Source organism: Athene noctua, chromosome 2 (genome assembly GCF_965140245.1).
Source record: "Athene noctua chromosome 2, bAthNoc1.hap1.1, whole genome shotgun sequence".
Lineage (NCBI taxonomy): Eukaryota > Metazoa > Chordata > Aves > Strigiformes > Strigidae > Athene > Athene noctua.
This window is the reverse complement of record NC_134038.1, coordinates 18,106,715-18,130,314: the sequence shown is the minus strand read 5'-3', so window position 1 is coordinate 18,130,314 and position 23,600 is coordinate 18,106,715. Positions and strand designations below refer to the sequence as shown.

Below are 23,600 nucleotides of genomic sequence, written 5' to 3'. Positions count from 1 at the left end.
TCTCTTACCTCTACAGATAGGAACAGGGAAGTCCCATGATGCCGTATTCACAGAGTTAGCTATGCATGTAAGCTGAGGGTGGCCATCCAAAATATATCCAGTTACACAGCTGTATCGGATTTTGTCACCAACATCAAATCTTGTACCGTACAAGATACCCTTTGGTGGAACTCCTGGATTGCCACAGGAACTACTCTGTAATTCTGGAGAAAACATATTTTTATTATTTGTAATGTTTTTATAAATCAATACTGCATTTTGTTGAAGAATATAGAGCACAAATTATGGCAACTTTGGGCAGATAGTGTGTTTCATTGGATATTATACAACTCATAACACTGAAAAGCCATTTCTGACATAGCCTATTAAGTATCTGCTTATGTACCCACATATCCAAAGGTAAAATATTATATGAAAATGTGCACAAGGTTTTCCTTAAGCTCCAGCTATAGATATATTTTTCTTAACTGATAGAAAAAAACTCATTACATAGGAAGGCGTTACAAGAACTTGATATATTTCTGATTAAGTTCTACAAATGCAAAACAATAAACAAACCTGTAATATAGACATGAAAGAACATCAGATTGAAATCAACCAAAATTTGGAAGAATAAATAAAAGTACACAAGACAGAACACTAAGAGAATGTTTTAACAAACACAATCCTGAACATGATCAGGAAGCTGTTGAATGATTTAATAGATTTTAGATAATGAGGCAAAGGTGATGAGACACTGTGGGTAACTGATTTCTGAGCGAAGGACTGGTTAATTTAAACATATGGAATAGCATAGATCTGGGTGACTTGTGATCAAATGCAGAACTTTAAACCACTGGGAATGCAAAATGAGTCGTGGCTCTTCTGTTAGTTTGATATCTGAGAACATAAATTAGAGTTCACTTTTACTAGGTGGTACTCCCACTCCAAGTGTGTAGCCTCGACTGAAGTTTGAGCATCATAAATAGTTTGATTACAGCATTTCTCATCATTTATTGCTGAAGTCCTTTTGTTAACAGACAAAAAAAAGAGATAGATTTTGTACAAGTGTGAGTGAAAGAGGTTTCATAAACTTATTCTGAGCTCTTCAAACCTTGTACCAGGTATACTTACCAGTCTAATGCTAACAGGGAAGAGGCAAGATAAACCTGTACTTGGATTCATAGCAAATTTCCCTAATATACAAAATAAGAAAACAAGATGGAAGAACAGAAGGGTATTCATGTATTTTCGTAATTTATTTTCCTGAGTTCCATGTAACTAAAATATTATTCTGCATCCCAGATGTGCTCATGGGTGTGTGCACACAGGCACACACATATATATATTAACATCTTTAAATATATTATGGAAAAAATAACTTGAATTGTTACAGTAGGCTTTGATTCAAGAAATAAGATGTAAATGGCTATCAAAATAAGCAGTATGGTTCATAAGATACGTTACATTGTCAAATTTCCATGCCAAGAATTACCAAAACCTAAGATATTAGATTTCTGATACCAGCCATGAAACAAAACCATGTAACAGTTATTAAAAGGAAGAATCCATTATAGTCATATTTATATATACTATATATGCTATACATGTCTATAAATATACATGTTATATATAAAACATAATGTGTTTGTCTGCAAGACTTGCTCTACCAATCATGTTTTGAAGTGAATATGTTAAATATGCAGATTAGTTGTTGATGTCATTGTTGCTATCTATTTCTATCTCTTAAATAATAACTCTGCGGATCTAGATTTGACTTTCATTGTTTTGTACAAGGACATAACACAGAATTAAGATTACCTGTCTCATCTTAAACACTTCAAAATTCACCTAAATGGTTGATACTCTTACTGCTGCTTTATCAAGCTAAGGATTCTTCCTCCAGCAAAACTCCTCTGTCCTCAAATCTGCTTTCAAGCTTTACAAAGAATGCAACACTGAAGTTGACTCCAGCATATTTGTTCAAAGGGATTTCTCTTAAGTCCTTTAAAGGTTTGCAAGGCCACTCCAGTTATTATTTGTCATCATAGCATGTCAAAATATAGGTAAGAATATAATCTTGTGAATTTTTCTCATTTTATGAATCATATTATATTAACTTGAAAACTCTGACTGTACACAGTGGTTTTATTTTCAGCTTCTCCAAGAAGATGAAATCTTTCAGAGGCCTGTATTTCTTACTGCTTTATAAAAAGGTTACAAAAAGATTCCCCGTCCTTTGAAATGAGGAATATGAAGATTAACAATGCCTTTAACAGTCACTGCCTAAAATTTCTTGCTTTACTCTTACTGCTGTCTCATCACAAATTACCCACATAAGGCAATATTTTCTTGTGAAATTATATTTTAAAGCAATACTTAATAATCACCCTACTTCTAAAATAAAACTAATTTTCCAGATGCAATACTATATGACTCGTCTAAAAAGAATATTTGTTTTTTTCTGTTAAATTTTTAATATTATGATGTTATGTTACTATTTCCGACCCTTCAAGCAATTTTGTTCCTGATGCTAGACAATAAAGTAGAAAATAACTTGTATAATTTAAAATACATTCATTTCTTCTATATTTTCCTTTTTGACACATACAAGAGCATTACTTTGAGGGGGTGGGTGTAACTCACCAAGTAACTGCATTAGTCTTCCTTGATAGGCAATATCGATGTTCAGACTGAATATGACACTCTAATACCAACTCGCTGCCATCTAAAACTAAGAATTGTTAATCTGAGATTGGCAATTCCTGGGTTCCCTGACAAAGAGCAAACTAGATTGCAATTTTTGTTCAGCTCTGCACAAATTCCTGACTTCAGTGACATTCTGATATTCATTCAAGATATGAGGCCTGGAAAAGTATTTCCTTTAAATTTGCCACATTGTAATTTGTCTGAACTTCTTGTTCATGTAATCTGAAAATAAGCATAATTGAATTTTTTACACCATCCTACTTTTTACATTTTTATTGTGTATTGTTGCTCACGTGCTTTTAATGCAAGCTGTCCCAATTGTTTTGATCTCTCTCCAAGTAATATTTTTTTGTCCTAGATTTAATTGTCAGTTACCTCTGAAATCATGTACATTGCTTGCTTACACAAAACCAAATTGCTATTTTAAATCAATATTCCACCTGTAAGCGAGGTACATATGAATTTATTTACCCTCTAGTTTGTTGGGTTTTTTTTTACATGATACATAAAATACCAAGAATAAAATAGCCTTCAACGCTTTCCAATATTTCATTAATTCTTATTAATGCCAATGGAAATTCTGTTCAAAGGCTGTGGGTAAAATATGCCTCAGAGTTCTCCTTAGCAGGAATGGACACACACCTTTAAATAGTTTAATTAGCAGAAATTCACCCACTTATAAATACTAATTAATAAGCTATTCAAATTAAAACACATGAAATATAATTTCTGTGTGAAAATAGTTTCAAAAAACAAGGCTGGCAGAAGTTGAGACTCTTTTTCTCAACACTCACTCAAGTCATAACTAGATATGAAAATTCCAAATTTACTATCTTTTTATTCAGATTTTAAGTCAGGAATTTTTTTCTCTTATGTTATTTATAAAATCAAGAGTATCACCTGTCCTCCCTAAATTCATTAAGCAAAATTTATAATCTGATGTCCAAATATCCAGAACAAAAATTTGCAAATATTCCAGTAAAAAAATGCATTTGTTATGTCATTGCATTGCATTCAACTCAGTGGAAACTATTTGTATTTTTTCTACTGAAGATTAATGTTCTTCACACACTACATCTGATATTAGAAATTGAGGAATATAAAAAATTTTGTCTTTTTTCATAGGGTTGATTCACACTTTTATCACGGTTTTTGTTCATAGATAAATCAAATCATCATGATCCCATTTTTCCCAAGCTAAAGTGAGAAATAATGTCAATATAAAATGTGTATCTTCATGAGCACTCATTAATTGAAAAAACTATGAAATATCCCAATAGAAGCTAATATTTCTTTCATTTATTATATTTTAAACTGAATAGTCCTCTTATTCCTATACTGTCAGTTTGGATATCTCCCTGTATTACTCCATGGCACTAGTCCTAGACTGTTTGTTCACTCACGTCTCCTATTCCAAACAGTAATTCCTCTGACAGGTAAACCTAAGTATGGGCCAGGGAATATGCCACTCCAGGCACCACTCCAGTTGTCTTCTGGGACAGGACTTGGAAATACTAGAACATGTCTGTACATAGATATCCCTTGGAAAAGAAATGCATATATAGTTTGATTGACAAGCGAGAATACTTTGGTATTGTAGACTCAAGACTGATTTCAGAAGTGCTGCATGTAGTATGTGTGTGGATATAATGAGTGCTATACATTCCAAGGGTTTCAAATATAGGGAAGATGATATGTTTGTAACAATATGAAGTACCCTGAAATTCAGTTGTCCAAAATTCACCTTTATCAAATTTTGTAATGGTTTTAGTTGCACATAGTTTTCCAAATCTTTTATAAACTAGAAAAGTAACTTAGATGCATAGTTTCTACCTCATATTTTTCTTTTTTTTTTTTGTTTTCTCAAAACATATATTTTGCTTACTTTCATTTCCATTCTGTCCTCATTCACATTGTTCTCAATATATGAGTAAGTGTGGTCTCGATTTAGATCTAAAAGTGACTAGAAGAATTAATTGATGAGTACAGAAATACCATTGTCTTCCTACATACATATGGAAATACACATATCTGTCCCACTTGAGTTTAGAGTGAAAGAAACCACAAGAAAAATTTAGAGTAGGCAATATCAGTGCAGCGAAGGAAAAAATGAAAAACTTAATACCTAGGTGGCAACTGCACAAATATGTATGGTTCAGAGAGGAAAGAAAGAGACGTTATAAATGAATGCTTTGGAATGTCCATGAGCAATATACATTTATTAAAACAAATTAAATTTAAAAATTCCCTCCCCCAAAATCCAGTCTCTCATTTATAGTAATTCAACAATAAAACTGGTTATTCCTTGATTCCAGTAGAACTCTCATCTCAGGATACAAGTGCAGAATGATGAGTCACTATTCTGAAATTCACATATGTTTACATCAGTAATAGAAATAATCTTGTATAATAACCAAAACTTCTCTGAAGTTTTTCTCTTGCTTTCTGCGTTTTATGGGGGTCAGTCAGAAAAGACTGTCATATTGTGGTATCTAGCTATAAATAAGTATGCAAGAGGAAGTATGAGAAAGAATTTTTTTTTCCCCCTAAACAAAAACAGGGTAAAACATTTTTTTCTTCTCCTATTCTTAATTGCTCTTTCTTGATAGAGAAATATCTTTATAACAGTAACCTCACTGAGGGTCTCTACTGTTCACTAAATATAGTACAGCTAACTGCATTGCAGTCTCTTACCTATTTTTTAATGAATGACATATTTTTGCTTTTTTCTTCCCATTGAAATTATTTTCGTGCAAAAAAATGACAGAGGAACTTGATTATCTGAAGTAAAGCCACTGATTAGTATAAGGGTGTCTTAAAACTGTGTCCTGAGTGAACTTTAAACATAAATTTTTATACCAAACTTGATTTTAGTTCTAAACACATTGAGGCCTTCTTTGCAAGTAACACAAGAATGTTTCTATTTATAGCATTAAAGTCATAGGTTATTTTTATAGGAACAAAGCCATTTCAGCATTAAGTAAATTAGAACTGCATTAATATAGTTCTTTTACAAGCAAGAGAACAGCAACAAGAAGCACAGCAAATAAACCTTCAGGTGAAGGAAACAAGTGGTAACTGTGGTACTGTAGTAACATTGATACAGTGACCATGACAAACATAATACAAAAAACAGTCTAGGGTTTGCCATACATTCCCTTCACATGTAATGCACTGTTTGGAATATCTGTGTAAATGAGCTGAAGACACAGAAAAGCACTAGAGAGCTGAAAGACCACACAAAAAGAAAATGGCAGTCACTGATTTTACCATGTGAATGCATAATCTAGCACCAAATGGAATCAACAGAAAGATAACTAGAAGCTTCAGCAGATATTGTTAAATCTGACATTTCCCCACCAGACACACTTCCAGAGTATTACCTGAAGGGAATGACAAACAGGTAAACACCAAATAGCTAGCTAAGAGAGCTGTACAGTTAAGAGCACCAGCCACCCTTATTTGCCTTTACCGAATTCCACTTTGCTTCAATGAAAGCTTTATCTGCAGTAGATTCCTGTACAGCTGCTGAGGGCATCTGTTAAACCCCAAGTATGGCTGGGAGGTAAATTCACATAGTACATGAAAGACCATTGGAGATAGGTGTTTTGGAGCAGTTGTAGGGTTGCTAGTGTCATAGAGATTGCTCCATCCACACTGTTCTGCAAGCATTCAACCCTGTCAGTATAGCCCAAAACCTGAGGTACTGTATCTGCCACATGGTGGTTGTTCAGCTTCCCAGGAGAATGAAGCCCAGGAAGATGCACCCTGCCTGTCATGCAATGGCTGTATAGATATGTCCATATATGAGTTATAACAGGATTGTTCCATTTAGACTACAGTGATTCTGAGCACTTTTTTGGGCATAGCTATATTTTGTGGCATCTGCGAAGATGCTGTTGTAATTACAGAGCAAAGATTATTTCAGAGCCCAGGACAATCGAAAATAAATAAATAATCCTACAACCTATACCATATCACTATTCCTTCTGCAATATGTATTTCTTACTATGCCTCTTAGCTATACAAAAGAATTTAATCTTCAATTTTTATGGTAAGAAATATCTCATAGTATTATTTATTTTCATTCCACTGCCTCACCTTATTTTGCCTTATGCTAGGTACTTTATAAATGTTGCATTGTTCCTCATTGGCTGTCCTTACCTGGAGACTTTACAGTCACAGAAGATATAAAAAGCTAAATGGATTTAGGAAAAAGCAGTTTACCCACCGAAGGAGGATGTCATAGCACAAACAAGTCGTGTGCTACCACACAAATTTCACAGACAAGAATATATACATATGTAAAAAAATTTCATGAATTTTATATATTTGATGTACTGTCATATCTAGAGTCCTAATAAAATTAGGGTTCCATTTTAGAAGATGTAACACAAATATTAGGAAGACATACAGTTTTTATATTCAAGATGATAGGAATACTGAAAGCAGAGAACAAAATTAAATAAAGCACATTTTGTGAAAATGTACTGAGACTTCTTAAGGAGTCTTAAAAAAATGTACGATTTGTCACTTGAGCATTGATAGGCATTGCTAATTAGTGAACTGACTCTTAAACTGTTATAAATGCTAATCTGAAAGATTTATGGCTTAAATTGTTATAGAATCTGGTTAGTTTTACAAAGAAAGTATTCAGTAACTCTTCCAGCTTCCTGTTGGCAAAGATCATCTGAACTGACCAACATATAGTTTGAGGATATGTGCACATGTCCATGGCTAATCAACCATGCCTCTGGTCTGACTTACTAGCCAAGGCTGCCCTGCCACAGGCCTTCTTCATAAATTGTGTCTTAATATTGAAGAGAACTTCTGGTATGTTGAACTTTTCACCTTGTTGGTTGTGTTTGTTTGCTTTTTTTTTTAAAAAAAAAGAGAAAAATTATCTGCTACAGTGGATCACTCAGGGTTTAAAACTAGAATTTAAAGTATAAGATATGGGTAGGGGATATGTAATGGATGTATCATTAGATAGTGGCATAAAAGGGCACAAAGAAAATCAGTTTTCTCCTCATGAAAAGGACTTGACACATGAGAACTGGGCACTAGATGGCACCTGAAACATTCAGAGCTGTTGTATGACTTGGCAGAGTAACAAACATTTCCATCCATATATATCAGTGGTAACAAAATTCTGATTTTTTTATATATATTACATACGCTCAGTATATGTATGTGTTGTATATATATGTTTATATATAGAATTACTATAAAGAGACACTGTATTGCCCTGTTAGACATATAAATGTTTGGTGCAATTGGATTACTTCATTGACTACCTGCTTCTTTTTCTCAAAGGACATACTGTCTCTTATAGTGAAATTTCAGTCTGTTTTCCACCATAATTGCTGGTATGAAGGATCCCTTAACAAAACTGTTTACAGAAAATGTGTTTACAAATTTAGAGCTGTATCCTTGTACTTATTTTCTAAATGTTTCTCTTTTAGGCATTTTGACAAAAGGAAGGTGGGCCTTAATTCTTTAATTCAGTTTTCATTTAGAAGGTTTTATGGCTTAGAATTTTCATTTGAATCATTATTCCTTCCCAAATCTGTATCACCGTTGTTTTACCAGCACCACCATGTCCTGATAGTATTAATATACTTTCTCTATTTGATGGCAAAGGGTCATAATCAGCCTTTTGGGTTGTCATGAGAACATTACCAAACATCTTCTATAGGAAACACAAACTATCATTTTATGTGTTGCAACGTCTCAGCACATCAGGTGAAATCTAAAATCCTTAATCCAAGATTCCTTTTAAAGTTTTTTTATGAAAGCTTCATGATGCAGCAGCACATCTTTCAGACTATGTACGTATATGATACAGACTATCATGTTAGCCATATTTTATTCCATTGCATAACTATCATGTTAAGTAAAAATATTACATTCTCAAATACAACCTGTCTTAATGTGAATTAAAATATTTTTATCAAAATTCTGAAATAAAATCTCAACTCCGTATCAGGATGGAAGTGTAATCCCTTCTCTTTACATCAAACTGTACTCAAGGATACTGCACTCAGAATATAGTTGAAAATACTACTGATACATTAAGACAAAGTTTATTAAAAGTCTACAACCAGTAATAGTAAAACTTTTATTTCAGTCACTTTTCTCAATGTTTATGACATGACTCAGACATACACCAAAAATGCAGATTTTGCATAATAAAGTGCTATTCTCGCAGTCATTTTTTTTAACCATAATCATACTTTTAAGGTCTGAAGCAGATGGCTACCTAAAGACCTTTTTATTAGAAAAGGTCTGTTTGGTTAATGTTCACCTCGGGTATAATATGAATATTAAAAATGTCCAGACGCAAGAACATTTAAAAATATACCGGGTCAAGGATATATGCATGATTCTTCCTTTAATGGTAGTTACCCTGATAATTTTGCAGTGCTGAATTGCATTACGGCCTAATGACTCTACTGCGTAAGGTGAAATAATACATTACTGATCGTGTCCAAATTACTTACATGATGATTCATTAACCAGGAAAGACAGTGTCAAATTAATGGATGGTAATGTGAATAAATAAACATCTGCAACAGGTCATTCATCAAAAGCAAGCACAAAACTTTTGAATAACTTATATTCCATGAAACTTTGGTTTATACTTCAGTGCTGAAGTATAAACCAATGAATATTGCACCCACAATATAGTACCTTCCAAAACAGTCAACTTTCCACATGGGAGGAAAATCACATTCTACCAAAAACATAAAAGCATGAAGTCGGCTTTTTGCATCTACTCCACCTTTCCTTTCCACTTTTAGTAAGAATTCCCAGATGTCCTTCACTTTGGAAGCAGCTATCTCTAATTTTTCTTTTCTTTCAGCATTATGCTACTATTTTTTTTTTTTTTTTTTTTTTTCAAGAATTAACATTAGTGTCAGTATTCAGCATTCTATTATCACCTTTATTGCATGGGCTTGTTCATAGAGAACATTTCTTGACCCTCAAAATTTGTGTGCTTTTCCTTATGCTGGAAGCAAGTTTCCTGGCACATTTGGGAAAACATTTTCAGAATTCTCAAGCATGGAAGAATGAAAGTAGTGTATTTTCTGATTAAACAAATGATTTTCTTATGCAGGAATGATTTAAAATGTCTGAAAAAAGAAAGAGCTTTGAAACTGAATATGTCCCAACATTATACTATAAGCAAGTATCACTTGGCATAGGGGGAACTTCTAATATAAGCTATGTTTTGTGGGGTTTGGTGGAAAGTGCTTAGTTATATTTTTTGTCTAATAGTGCAAAAGTAAATAATCTAGCAATGTACATGATTCAGTGCACTATTGCCTCTGGGATATGGACTATTGTGGTTTTTTTTTTTTTTCAGAGGTTTTAAATCAGAAGGAGTTATTTGTAATTTCTGGTCTGAGTCCTGCAAGAACAGAGATCAAAGAGTTTCCTTTGTTATTCCCACATCACAATAATTGAGATATAAGCAGTAAAAGGCATTTAATCTTATTTTATAAATACAGAGATGGAGAGAATCTGCAAAGTAATTCATTTGACATAGACATATTACCTTCCTTTCTTCAAAGTCTCGTTTTTAACCAATATAAACTAGAACTCATATGGTCAGCCTTCCCTCAAATCATGTTAGCAGCCAGAATAACAGCTACTTTTATCCCTGTCCCTTCCAGTTACCTGCTGTGGGTCATTCCTCTCTTGACTAATCTGTTATTGGAATGAGTAGAAATGATCATAATATGACATGATAGAAAGGTTTATAACTCAAGATTTGAATCAACTTCTCATTAAACATCTGTGTAGGCCATTGTTTCTCTGGCTACCTTTACATGACAGGTTAATACTGAAAAAGCCATGCCAGTTATGACTCTGAACTTACTGGTATTTCTATATCAAGAAACTACTTGAACAACATTCCTTTGGCTTCTGCTTTTAAAGACTTTAAAAATCCTCTGCGTTTATTAAGAAAAAGAAAAATGTTCTAGAAAAAGATAAGTTTAATTGCCTGCTGCAGTCCTGCAAAAATCACTGTTTGACAGAGCTTATGAAGTGTTCATTGTGGTGCTAACTCACTGAAAGATCATATATCTTATAGGGATCTTTGCAAAACTTCTTTAAAGAGTGACAGATTGGTACGTTAGAAGAGCTAAACAGTGTCAAAGAAATGTATGTTATACAAGTAGGCTGTTAGCACAGTGTGAAATGGTAAGGAATACACAGGCATGTATCATCAGGTCTATATCTGACATGTTCAGTCATGTGATTTAGAATTCTACTTTAATGTATAAGAAATAAAAATTTCTAAATGCCAATTGATGGACAAAAAATATTTTCAGAATTAATTTTCCATTTTTGGTGGAAAGATGCTAATGAACTGACAAACATTTCAGTTTGATTTCTTCTCCTTTTTCCCCAGCAAAATAGAGGTGAACAACAACAACAAAAAAAAAAACCCACAAAAACTAGGAGAAAGATTTAGTTTTTACTTTGTTTCTCAACAAGTTTAGAAAGATATGTTTTCATTAAGGAAAAAAAAAATTTTCATCAGACATGTTTTTAACAATTGGAGCACTTTTGCATTTAACATTGACTTGATTATCAGTTGTTTACTTAATTAACGTACTGACTAAATATAAATAGAAGACTGTAAAGGAAAAAAAAAACAATGGAGTTGGGGACAAGGAAATTTATGTATGTCTAGATTTCTTAGTTTTGGTTCCAGCACCCTGAATGCTCAACCCAGCATTCTGTTGTCATAATTCTGGCACTGAACTTTCTGTATGTTAATGATGGAAACTTTTCTTCTTTATCAATTATACCTAATCAAATATTTACTAATAGACATATGACACTACCTAGACAAGACTACAGTGTTGATGTGATTTCTGTAGTCTACCATGTTTCAAGGAAAATCAAGCAATGCTTTATTATGACATATTTTCTTTCTTCTACATATTTGTCATATTAAGAAAAATGACAATTGAGTTATTCACTCCTAGTTAGATTAGTGTGTTCATATAAACTGAAACTTTTATGTCTTTCTTTTTCTGCAGCAGTTTATTTCATTTAAAATCTCTCATTCATTTAGGTCCTGCAGTGCTCTGCCTTCTCTTACATTAGCAACGTTTGCACAAAGATACTAGGGATGTGCTTAGGGATAAGATAATAATCTCTTAAATGGAATCAGTATGTATATTTCTGCTTTCCTATGTTATTTTTACAAGAGGATTTAAATATAGAGTCTACAGTTATAACAGAGCCTACTACTGTAAAATGGTAACAAAACCTAAATTAATCAGATCTACAAACTGGACAGAAATGGAGATTAGCTCGTCAAATTTATATCGTGATCCCCCTTGTTCAGTTTTAAAAAGCATTTTCGATACAATTGAGAAAGCTCCAGGGCTAACTGTTGTACCTTGTTCTGCAATTTATGGAAAATTAGATTGAGAGTAGGAAATAATAATCCTTACTTATTTAAAATTTTTTATTTGCTTTGTAAACCAAAAGATATTTTTTAACATTTTCTAAAAAATTCTCTCCTTAGAAGCTGTTTCATGAAGGATGGTATTATTTGCATTGCTACATTGCTGATATAAGTCTTCTCCAATATTACAGTTTATGGGATTACTTAGGTATTAAAACCCTTGAGTTATTTAGTTGTGTTTGAACAAAACCTTAGCTATGTGAATAGATACTCAAGCTCCAATGACTAAGAACTTACTGTTCTTGGTGATGGTTATTATGACTGAATAAAAAAATAAAACTTTATTATTATTAATTTCCTATATTTCCATGCATTTTTTTTTTTTACAGGGATTATATTTAGATTCTTAGTTTAAACTTAAAGATAAGAGAAAATGTCTCAGATACAGTGTGTTTTCTGGGAATAGACTATTCAAATGTACTTTTGGTTATGCAAAGTCAAACTCTGGTATACACCTCTGTCTTGGAAAAGTATATATATTCATTTATCTGCACGGATTTCTACTTCAGTCTTTACTGAGATCCATCTGGTGGTAGTGGTAAAAATGGAAAACAATCCACAAAACACTTCAAGAGTATGACTGCATTGTCAACTGCATGAAATTCTGCTTGGTCTTCAAAAGTCAGTGCTGTTTTCAACATTACAGTCCTCTGGTTCATAGCTGGAACTCAAATTCCAAGTATCAGCAGAGTCCAGAAATGCCAATTATTGTTTATAGCTACAACTGTTTTCAATTTGTACATGTCAGAGTGTCAAATGACACTGAAGTGGTATTTTTCACCTCTGAATTGGACTAAAGGGCAAGTTTTTAACAAGAGGTTAGAAAAGGATGTCAAGGCAACCTCAAATACATAGCAATCCACATATCAAGTTCAAGAAATCAAACTACACCACTACAGTTTCTAGTAAAATCCTTTCCTAAATGTCACACACTCCTGATCGATAATGGATCCATTCTATAAATTTTGGTCCTGGCTAATACTGGATACATTTGAAAACCTGTTGATGATTAAATCTTCTTCACTTGACAGTGTAATTAATATCTTTTTCATATTTCTACAGCTTAAAATTCTTTAAATCATGGGGTCCTGATTGATTCATGTTTTCATTTAAATATCTGCCTACCCTTAATAACTGAAATATGCATTTATAGTATGTGGAGTACGTAACAGACATGCTTCACAACACAAACTGTCCTTTTGAACATTAACCAGCTAGAACTTTTTTCCAACAAGATATCATATCTAAAAAAAACAATTTAAAAAAGATTTATGAAATAAATACATACATCCATGAGTTCATATCAGCTCATTCTCATATTATTCTTCTTGTTATCTGCTTTCTGCTGTGAAAACTGTACTAGCTTCAGGTCATTTTAGATTACTTTAAATTATCTGAGTCAACAGTGTTCAAGATATGCAGTAGAGGATGGTGACACACTTACCAGCATGTCTGGAGTGCTCACACAGTGGATATTTTCTAAAAGACCTTTCATACCTTAATTTCTCAAGGAGGATGCTGCTTATTTAGTGACTGGTTAAGATCTGTGGTGTTATCATACAATAAGTAGGTGACAGGCGTTACCCATCTGCCTTTGAAACTATAGCAGATATTCTACTGTCTAATGATTTTATAGGTGGTAACCAAAATTACTGAAGGAAAAGTAAAATTTTTATTCAGTTACAAATTTTACACATTGAGCACAAGTTTCATAATTTTCGAGAAAACAAAAATAGAATTATGAAAGGAGAAATTATTTTTAAGCTACATGAAGCACAAAGAAGTTGTGACTGGCAGGGAAAAATGTACTTTTCAAGAAAATCAATCAGAAGCTTATCATTCCATTCCTCCTCGTTTTACCAATCATCTTTCAGCTGCTGTAAGAGTTTCTGTAACTGCATTCTCCTTTACTCCAGAAGTACTACCTCACAGTCAGAACAGGTATAGTCCTTGCACTGTGACATGGCTGCTCTGGAAAAATGAGTCCTTCGCTTGGCATCAGCAGCAGAATCCTTGGGATCAGAGGAGAGACAGGTCCCCTCATCTCAGTTCCAGTATTTGGTCTAACACAGTTCAGGGAAGCAGTGAGAAGCCTTTATCATAAAAGCATAGAAGTTTCATTCCAATACTTTGAAAATGTACGCTCCTTGACTGGTAACAGTAGGAGATCTCCCAGAGGTGACATGGGAATTCTCATAACCACAGCCTTTGAGAAGTTAAAGCATTTCTCTGTTTCCTAGACAGTATCACTAAGTCTGAGCTATCTACATAGTTATTAGACAAAGTAATAAAAGTCACAAACATTACCTTGTCAAATTTTCAAGTTCATCTCTGGAAGTGTATAATGTTTTTAAAACATTTCAAACCTTTCAGATAGAAAAACGTCTCAAAAATTTAAAAAATTGGAAAAGGGAAAAAAATCAGTTTAAACACTATAAACTTATCATTATTGCCACTGTGCAATATTTTAAAGGAAAGCTATTGCTCAGGTTAAATATTAAATACAACTACTACAAATAACCTAAACTATTTTTTTTTAAATATCACCTGCAAAGGTAGTTATGAAGAATCATCCCATGAAGATAAAATCTGTGATGTAATCATGGCACACCATGGCAAGTAGATTCAGTTAATGGTTTAAATATATTATGTGCACAAAATGTATTCAGATAAGAGTCTGTATGGTTAATTAATTTTATCAATATGTTTTATGCACTGATATATGATTATCTCAAACTCTTTCATTACATAAAATATTTCTTATCTATGACCACCCATTTTTTAAAGAGACTACTATTTTGATTAAAATAAAATTATTTTGGGGTGGTTTTCATTCAAAGAATGTTTACTTGGTGAAATTAATTAGCTTTTAGTTTGTTAAAGGTGCTTTGGTATTTGTAGTGTTAATTAAATCTTCCTATAATTCAGAATTACTTTTTACTCAATTCAGAGATTACTTGGGGTTTAGCTGCATTCTGCATTTTGGCTTTCAATAGTCTTGCTTTCAAAAACATTTATTTTGGTCAAAATCTATTGCTTTGTCATTATGGAAAGATCATTTATATTGTTTCTTTGAAAACACTTTATACAACATGGTGGACTACTGATAAAATGGTTAAGTAATTAGCTAAATTCTTTTTCATGAAGCTGATATACCCCGTTTTTTCCAGACTCCTCTGCATCCAAAATACGTTAACTCAGGATAATGTCCTGAAACCACTGATAAAACACAGTATTTACAATGAAGTACATTATCAGGGCATTGTATCTTAGGTTAGGAAATTAATATATTTTATTTCAAAATAGGTCATCAGAATAAATCACTGATACTGTAATTGTCCAGGATACTGGATTTAATATTGGTATTAGCGTGACAGTGTCATGTAGTTCTAACGGTTTCTTTGGAATCGGTTTTCTACTTTTATATTTCTTACAAAAAGTTGTCATTGCTAGACTATAACAATAATTTAGCAATCCCATAATTTAGTGCTTGCTCTAAGGAAAATCTACTACTAAGGAGAATTATTGCAAATGCATCTTTTAGCAGCAATCTGGAAGACTACAGAGATTTTGCATATAAATTGAGACATACAAAAGCTTGGTGTTAGCTCCTGTACTATCATCAGGCCAGTTTATTCACTGTAACTTGCTATTCACCCTGCTGCCACAGACATTAAGGCTTCTACAAGCAACCGCAAGAGATTCTGAAGACACAGTGTAATTTTTTAAATGTCTAGCATGTGCAAATACATCCATGTTCTAAGCATGTTTAATAGGATGTAAAATAGGATCACAGACAAAGAGGGACTGGTTTCAGGAGCAGCAGAACTTAATTTCTTCAGTATATTGCTATAGTGTCTGTCTGTCTCTCCATATTCTTCTCTGAAATTAATTAGTGTTAGTCCTTGTTTTTAATGAGCAATTATTTCTATTTGGCAAAAAGTTCCTAAATTACTCTCAGAGGCAGAAAAGGATCAGTCAGGGTCTACATTCTCTAAATGCAAGAGTGAAAGAAGTGACAATGTCCTCTTTCCTGCAAGAAGCAGAGGAAGGATAAGTTGGTTACATTTGCTGGTATTTTGTGATGTTTTCATGGTGAAAAGTAGTTTTGGTGATAGGTGAAATAATGGTACCGTGGTGTCCTAATGTGCAAATCTTCTCTTTCATTTTTTTTCCTTCATTTATTTGCAAAGTTAATGATCATGCAGATCTTTATGTATTTCAAGACACTGATTGCAATATGCTGCATAATATCAATATTATTCATAATGTTAAACAGTAAAGAGAAAATCTCATCAGTGCTGCAATAAAATTGAAAATAACATCGATCTATTGATTTCAAATTGGGGCAATTGCTCCTGGGCCTAGATTAAATTAATATCAACAGCATCACTGACTCGTGGAATATTTTACATTTTTATCAATTTCAAATTAAGCCAGATTTTGCATGAAATATTTTATAGATTAAAAGGAGGTAGTTCCAGTATGTCTCTGCAGTTAACATCTAATCTGCCCTCATCCCATTCATTTACCTCTTTCTGGTTTTACTTTGCTTCTTTTTATATGTCTGCCAGAACAGTCATCTCTTGAACAAGTTGAGAAATCAGAGTCTAAGGTTAGAAGTGACATGTCATGAAAATCCTAAAACTTGGGTTTTTTAAACCTCGGATCAACAGAGTTAGATGTATTTTAAGATGCCATCTGGTAACTTCATACATACCAACACAAATTTTGAAATTAAAAGGATTATTTATTGAACAATTATGGTTATCTCAAAATATTATGCATTCACTAGTAGTAATGATTTGTATGAAATTATTATTAAGCATCATTCAATTGATTTGTGACACTACACCAACAATTGTTTGTTCTTTTATGTTTAATAGATAGCACGTGAAACTTAACAAAGCAAAGCTTTCTAATGACCTAAAAACACATTGATTAAACTATGAATCAGAAGGCACTCGCAAATATAGCAAACTATCATAAGTTTGAAAATCTTTTTTTTAAAAGGTGATCTTTTTCTCAGCTGGATGTGTACCCACTCCATTTATCCAGGATAAAGATGCACTTTCCATAACTGCTTATGGACTGCTACCAAATCATGAAACTAAATCTTAAAAGCCCTTCATCTTAAACAATAATTTATTCCCTGTCTGAGACTGTGTGCCTTGAAATGACTGTTTTTTTCCAATGCTACCAAACCTCATAAAAGTGATTTTTCCTTTTTCCTGCCATCATTTTGAAATTATTAACTAGTTGTTGTCAGGATGGTTTTGAGGATAAATCCAATTATGATCTAAGAGTCAAAAAGTTCCCAAATACTGTGTTGCCTTATCTAAATTTTAAACATCCATCTTTCAAGATAAAAATCTAAAAATCTACATTTCATGTCTTAGCTCCATGTATTTATTGGAAAAGCTAAGTGCCAATTAAAGATAGCTCACAGATGTGTCTGTTGAGCCTGGGAACATACAGAACTAGCTAGCTAGTAAAGCAACACACAAGGTGTGCTTTTCATATGTATGTCACCTTGGAGGTTGAGGCTACATATATGCTAGCAAAGACCCAGTACAGTCAGCAACTGTTCTACACCCCTGAGAGACAGTGGCAATGCATGGCTAAAATCCTTATGTCCTAATGTTTTTCCCAAATCATGATGCCTCCATCCACATATGCAATCCCCTACATCATGCCTGGGAATTGTGTCAGGATGCTAATTGATATAAGCAGGAAACATGCAAGGGAATAAATATTCTGACAATTAAATAGCAGAGATGATTCTCTGCTAGGGCCTGCACCCATTCTACTTATACTCTACATATATTTAGTTTACTAGTATATACACAACTGAAGTGATTCAGTCAGTGCTGCATAAATACTTTTCCATCTGCTACAATCAGGATCCTTGTTAATTAAAAACCCTGAAACTATTCTCACAAAACTCAAGCTGGGATCACTGTTTTATCTTTCATTTTGGTGCAGTTGCAAGAGAAAGATGTGATGTGGATGGAGAAAAGTAATTCTCTGAGAGAGGACTCTATATAGGAGACTGGGAATCAGTGTTAAAAGCAGTTGTTTTGCCAGTTATCAGGCCTAGCATAAAGGACACAGCCAGCATAAAGATGAACCAATAACCAAATTGTATTTGATACTAAAGGGTCAGTACATGGGTGAGCACTGGGGGTACAAACAAGTCAGATTATACATAATCAACATCAATCCCACTGACCCCAACCACAACACCACACAACCAACAATGGGTGGAATAAATGGTGAAATGCAGTCTCCCATAGAAGAGAAAGGAGACAACAGAGTCAACAAGCCAAACACATAAGACCAAGGAAGCCACATACTGAATCTCCACACAGCCCACACTTACAAAAGCCAGACCTGACTGGAGCCCAGTCCCAGGGAGGCAGGAGGTCCTGCCCCAACAGGGAACTCTGCACAGGGCATCCACCTCACACACAGACACTGCCCCTGCCTGCAAGGGGTCCCAGCTTTTATCCCTCAGTGGGACACCTGACCTTTGGTTACTCAGTGCAGGACACCTGGGGCTCCTTTACCCCATGGCTCTGTCTGCAAGGCCGGCACCACCCTGGAGGGAAGCCTAAAGGCAAACTCACCCCCTCTTTGTGAAGGGCTGTGGGAATCACCCAGATGTCAACCTTAATTTGGGGCTTGGGGTTGAAACCCCAGCATTTCAGCAGTATAAGCAGAAGACAGGCTCCTATTGTAAACATCTGAAACTGAATCTCAAAAATAATGGCAAATTTTTTGAGAAGCAGTCCATGAGGAGGGAAGAGATACTTGTGTTTATTTGTACTGACACCATTTGGATAGAATATAAAATCTGTGTGGCAGCAAGACTGCTGCTAGGGCTGGTGAAAGATGGGGTAGGAAAGACTGACTTCCTAATGTAAATGACTAACAGAGAGCAGATAATTGTTTCCTTAAAGGATTCCTCTTTCTCCTACAAAAAAGGAAGCTTATACTGTCTAGGTCACATAATAGATATATAATCTGTAGATGCTTAAAGTTAGCTGACATGAGTCCCAGATGATATATCACAGAGATATGCTTATACTGTTAGAGATTGATCTGTTTTGGTAGAATCCAACCAGACTATTTAAGTTTCTACATTAATATATAGACAACTAAAATAGTAAAAATGTGAGGTTGGGAGTTTTATTTCTTAGCTTAAGTAAACATAATGTTTTCTGATTTAACATTTGGGGGTTTTAATGTGAATTAAAATATATTACTATTTTCCAACTATTCATTCAACAGATAACCAACTTTCAGACACTTCTCTGGATTTAATTCACTAAATTACATTAACAATATTCGTGTCCTTTATTTAATAAAAAAAATTACAAAAAAGGCATTCAAAAATTCCAGCTGTACTGATGAAAGCTACGACTAAAATTTATTTTAATCTTGTATCCTTTCACATATAAATTCAGAACTTTAAAAGCCTAAATGTGTCCAGAATGCTTTCAGAAACAGATTCCTGTAGACCAAGAAATAAAAATAACAGGGCTCTTAACCAAGTTTTCCCATGATTGGTTTCACAAACAGCAACTAATTTAAAATTAACAAAGCTGGTCACTATTTTTTTCTCCAGAAACAATACTACATACCCTTTGAAGTCTGGAAAAGTATCTGAGAGAGGAGAAACACTAAAGAATGCATTTGCTTTGGCAAAAGCACAATGCAGTAGACACAAATTAGACAGTACACATAATTTGCTGGAGAAGTTGAAATGATTTATAATGATTAATCAACTGTGCTGATAACCCAAACTGAGCTTCCCTAGTTTAAATGTTCAGAAACAACTAGGTGAAATCTCTGTTGACAATTTTTATTTCTTTCATTGCAAAAATTTTAGTTCAGTTGTACTTCCTGATCTCAACTGTACCGGCATGACCCGAGTTAGAGACATGACAAACAAGTCACTTGTGGAACATTACTCGCCCTAGAGAACCAATTAGGAAGGTTGGCAACTATAATCCTTTATCATAGCCAAAGGTAAACATGCCACAATAATTTCGTTTAATTAAAATTGGTTCTCAAGTCAGGATTAATAAAACTGATAGTAGTTCTGCTCAACAGACAGACACACCACAATAGCTGTAATAACTACTCCTACTCCACAGAAGTAGGTCATATGCTGCAGTCATTATTGTTTTGTTAAGATCAAGTGCTTAAATATTGCCTGTGTGAAAAAAAAAAAAAAAAAAAACCAAAACCAAAAAAACCCCAACCAAACAGCAACAAAATACAGCATAAGGAAACAAAACCCAGGCTTTTCAGGACAAGAGATGATTATAATAAATACAAGCATCTAGAGTATAGATATCTATGAACTGTTCATCTGTATTCCATTTATAATTAGCTGAAAGCATCTTTAAAGAATAATTAATCAGCTTAATGGACATCAGCTTCAGAATGATAACATATAAACAAAGTTTGGTGGCTCATACTTTTATTTCCCTTCACCTACGGTAAAAGAAGAGTAATTAGCTCACCTTCAGACATCAATATTGTAAACAGCTGTGATTAAAGTAGATGAACCCAACCCATAATCAATTCTGTAATAATAGTCCTTGACATCATTTACCTAAACTAGATCGTAAGAAGTAAGTCTTGCCAACATTATTTTGTCTTTTATTTCCACAAGTAAAATTTTTAATTCACACAAGTTTTTCTGCATATAAAGCAGGTTTTAAATTGTTCAAAGATGAAATTGAATAAACTCCTCTAGCTATACATACAGTAGAACAGATCAGAAATCTTCCTCTCAATTGTTCCATCAATGAGAATAACTACTACAGATACTGCAGATAGATAGGATTTTATATTTAATCTGCATTAAATTGAAAGTGGCTGTACCATGTCCTATATAATTAGATATACAATCTCAGTCTTCATCAGATATGCCTGTCAGAAGTTGATTTTATTACTTTGCCATGTATCTAAATTCATTTTGACCTCTGTAATTTTTGACAGAGGAGCGAAGGCTGGACATCTAGAAATAAGAATATGTTTAATGGATTTATAAACACCACAAGACATATGCAGAAACATGACATGACTAGGGACTTCAGAGGCTAAAACAGAGGTCCTTGGAATAACTGCCTTTTAATAAATTTAGAACAAAAATTTCAATTTCAATGCATGAACACTGAATTTTTAACATATGCATGAATAATAAATTATTCATTCACTATGAAAAAATAATAAAGTAACAAAATAATAAAATAATAACAGTAAAACTAATAACAAGAACATTCACAGAAAAGTCAGAAAGGCAATATACAGTATTCTCCCATACCATTATATTTTCTAAAAAAAAATTGAAGCTGAAGTCAGGGAAAAGCAAGACATGTAACCTAGAATGCTTTTAGTCCCCTTTCCTATAAAGAGCTGAATTACATGCAAAAAATTGTTTCCACTTTACGTATACATTTATTATTAACATACATTGATCTTACCCTATTTTTGGTGTGGTTCCTGTGCAGCAGAATTTATACACAGTGCAAGTGTCAGGATAATTAGGCTATAATCATGCTTCAAATTTACCCATACAAGTCACATTAATGTAATTGGGAGCTGAATGAATGAACCAAGGGCAAGAAGTTACTTTAAGTCCTGTGGCCTCCTGGAGCACTGTGAAGCTGCCAGTTTGGATTAGGAAGTATTGCCTTGCTTTTGGTATTCTGTGAAAAGACTGATAATTTGAGGTATGAAAACAAAGTTTTGTTTCCATGATACCGACTGCTGAATATTCTGACATACTTTTTCTGTCCAAACAAAAGATCATTTGGTCATTCTAACTTGATTGTTGTCCAGAGCAAAAAAGAAAAATCCTGTAATTCAGAAGCAGGGCAAATAGAAAATACAATACATGCAGCATATCAGGTTATTTACTCTTCATTTTTGTCTTCTTTTGTTTCAGATTTATCTGGCATATTTTCCACTAAAATATCAAATACAACTTCCCCAGTTTGCTTAAGGTTCTTTGTACTAATACTCTCCTATCAAAGTGTCCATAATTGTCATTGACTAATATAACCAGAATTTGTCCCTAGTCACCTTTATAAAGAGGCTATTCCAGCCATGCATATCCTAAAAAACCCCACTAATCTTGAAAAGAAGATTGCTTTGTACACAGACTGTATTTACATTTCTACCTAGCTACTGTAACAGAAAGGTTTTTTTGGTGCATCTCAATTACTACCCCAAGTTCTCCATGCTATCTAAACCACACTGTGCTAGTGTAAATGGTAGGAAAGCATACCAGCTCAAAGCCTGCTTTTCACAGAAATAGAGGCTTGGCAAAGGCTATATGCCTAAAATATTAATAAGAAGTGTGAGTGTTGTCATTAACTTTGCATGTCAGTATTGGTATTTTAATTTTTGTAGCTGTGTCCAAATACAGGCTGGAGATAAAATGGTAAAGGAAAACGGTAATTAAAAAATAAGTTGGAAAGTAAGATGAGAAGTTTAAAGACTACTGCTAGCTCACTATTCTATTTCTTCTACAAGTCCACTTCTATCGGAGTTTATCAGGTTGAGCAAATGCTCCCTGATGTCACAGATCCTCTGCCATCTGTAAAAGTAGATTATAGAAAATAAAAATACAAGGTTCCAGTCTGCCCTGGACCCAAAAGCCTGGGACTCTTGGCACTTTAAAACTGAAAGGGCCTGTACAGTTCCTCCTTCACAATTTAAAAAGTGTCTTAGCAGTTTTGCTGTTGTTATTATCTTGTAGGCAGCAGAAATGCTGACAAGAAGCATTTTTAATTCAAAGCTTCTGTTCAACAGTTCACAGCAGAGAAGTGACCTAGAATCCTCTAGATTTTCTATGGCAGCCAAGCTGGCAGTTACAGACACTGCAGAGATTATTTTAAAAATATCACTGTTTCTGAAATGAATTATTACAGTGTCCTAGTCCCACTTGGTCTGTACATGGGATGGGGGGAGGGGGGGGGGGGGGAGGTGGTGTCTAAGTAGACATAGAGTACTTTTTTTCTAATCTTGACAATTTTTTAGCCTCGTAGTGAGTTTCTCATGAAGGCTTTAATGAGGGTTTTATTCTCTCATTTTTAAATTTTCAGCTGTCAGCATAACCAAATGCTACTTTCTCATTTTTGCTATTCCAATTTAATCACTAGATTCCAGGAGAGGAAAATTATATTAAACCAGATCTACTTCAAAGAGATCATATGAAGGGTTAACAGAATTCAGAGAATTTAATGAATGTAGTAAATATTTATTTTGGAAATAAAGGTACTTTCTTAAAGTTTACTTTCATTGGCTGATAAGAAAATAGCTTCAACATTCTCAAGGCTTAATTAAAATACCTACAAAGATAATATATAATGCAAATTCTATCACCACAGCAAAATTC

The 23,600-nt window shown here is 33.7% G+C and overlaps 1 protein-coding gene across 3 annotated transcripts in view; it reads right to left on the bottom strand.

Moving 5' to 3' along the window:
* CSMD3 (CUB and Sushi multiple domains 3) overlaps positions 1-23,600 on the bottom strand; it is a 732,271-nt gene that overhangs the window by 565,800 nt on the left and 142,871 nt on the right. For all 3 annotated transcript variants that reach the window (XM_074897604.1, XM_074897605.1, XM_074897607.1), the window contains exon 4: positions 9-203. In XM_074897604.1, the coding sequence (XP_074753705.1) occupies positions 9-203 (195 nt within the window). The remainder of the gene's footprint in view (positions 1-8; positions 204-23,600) is intronic.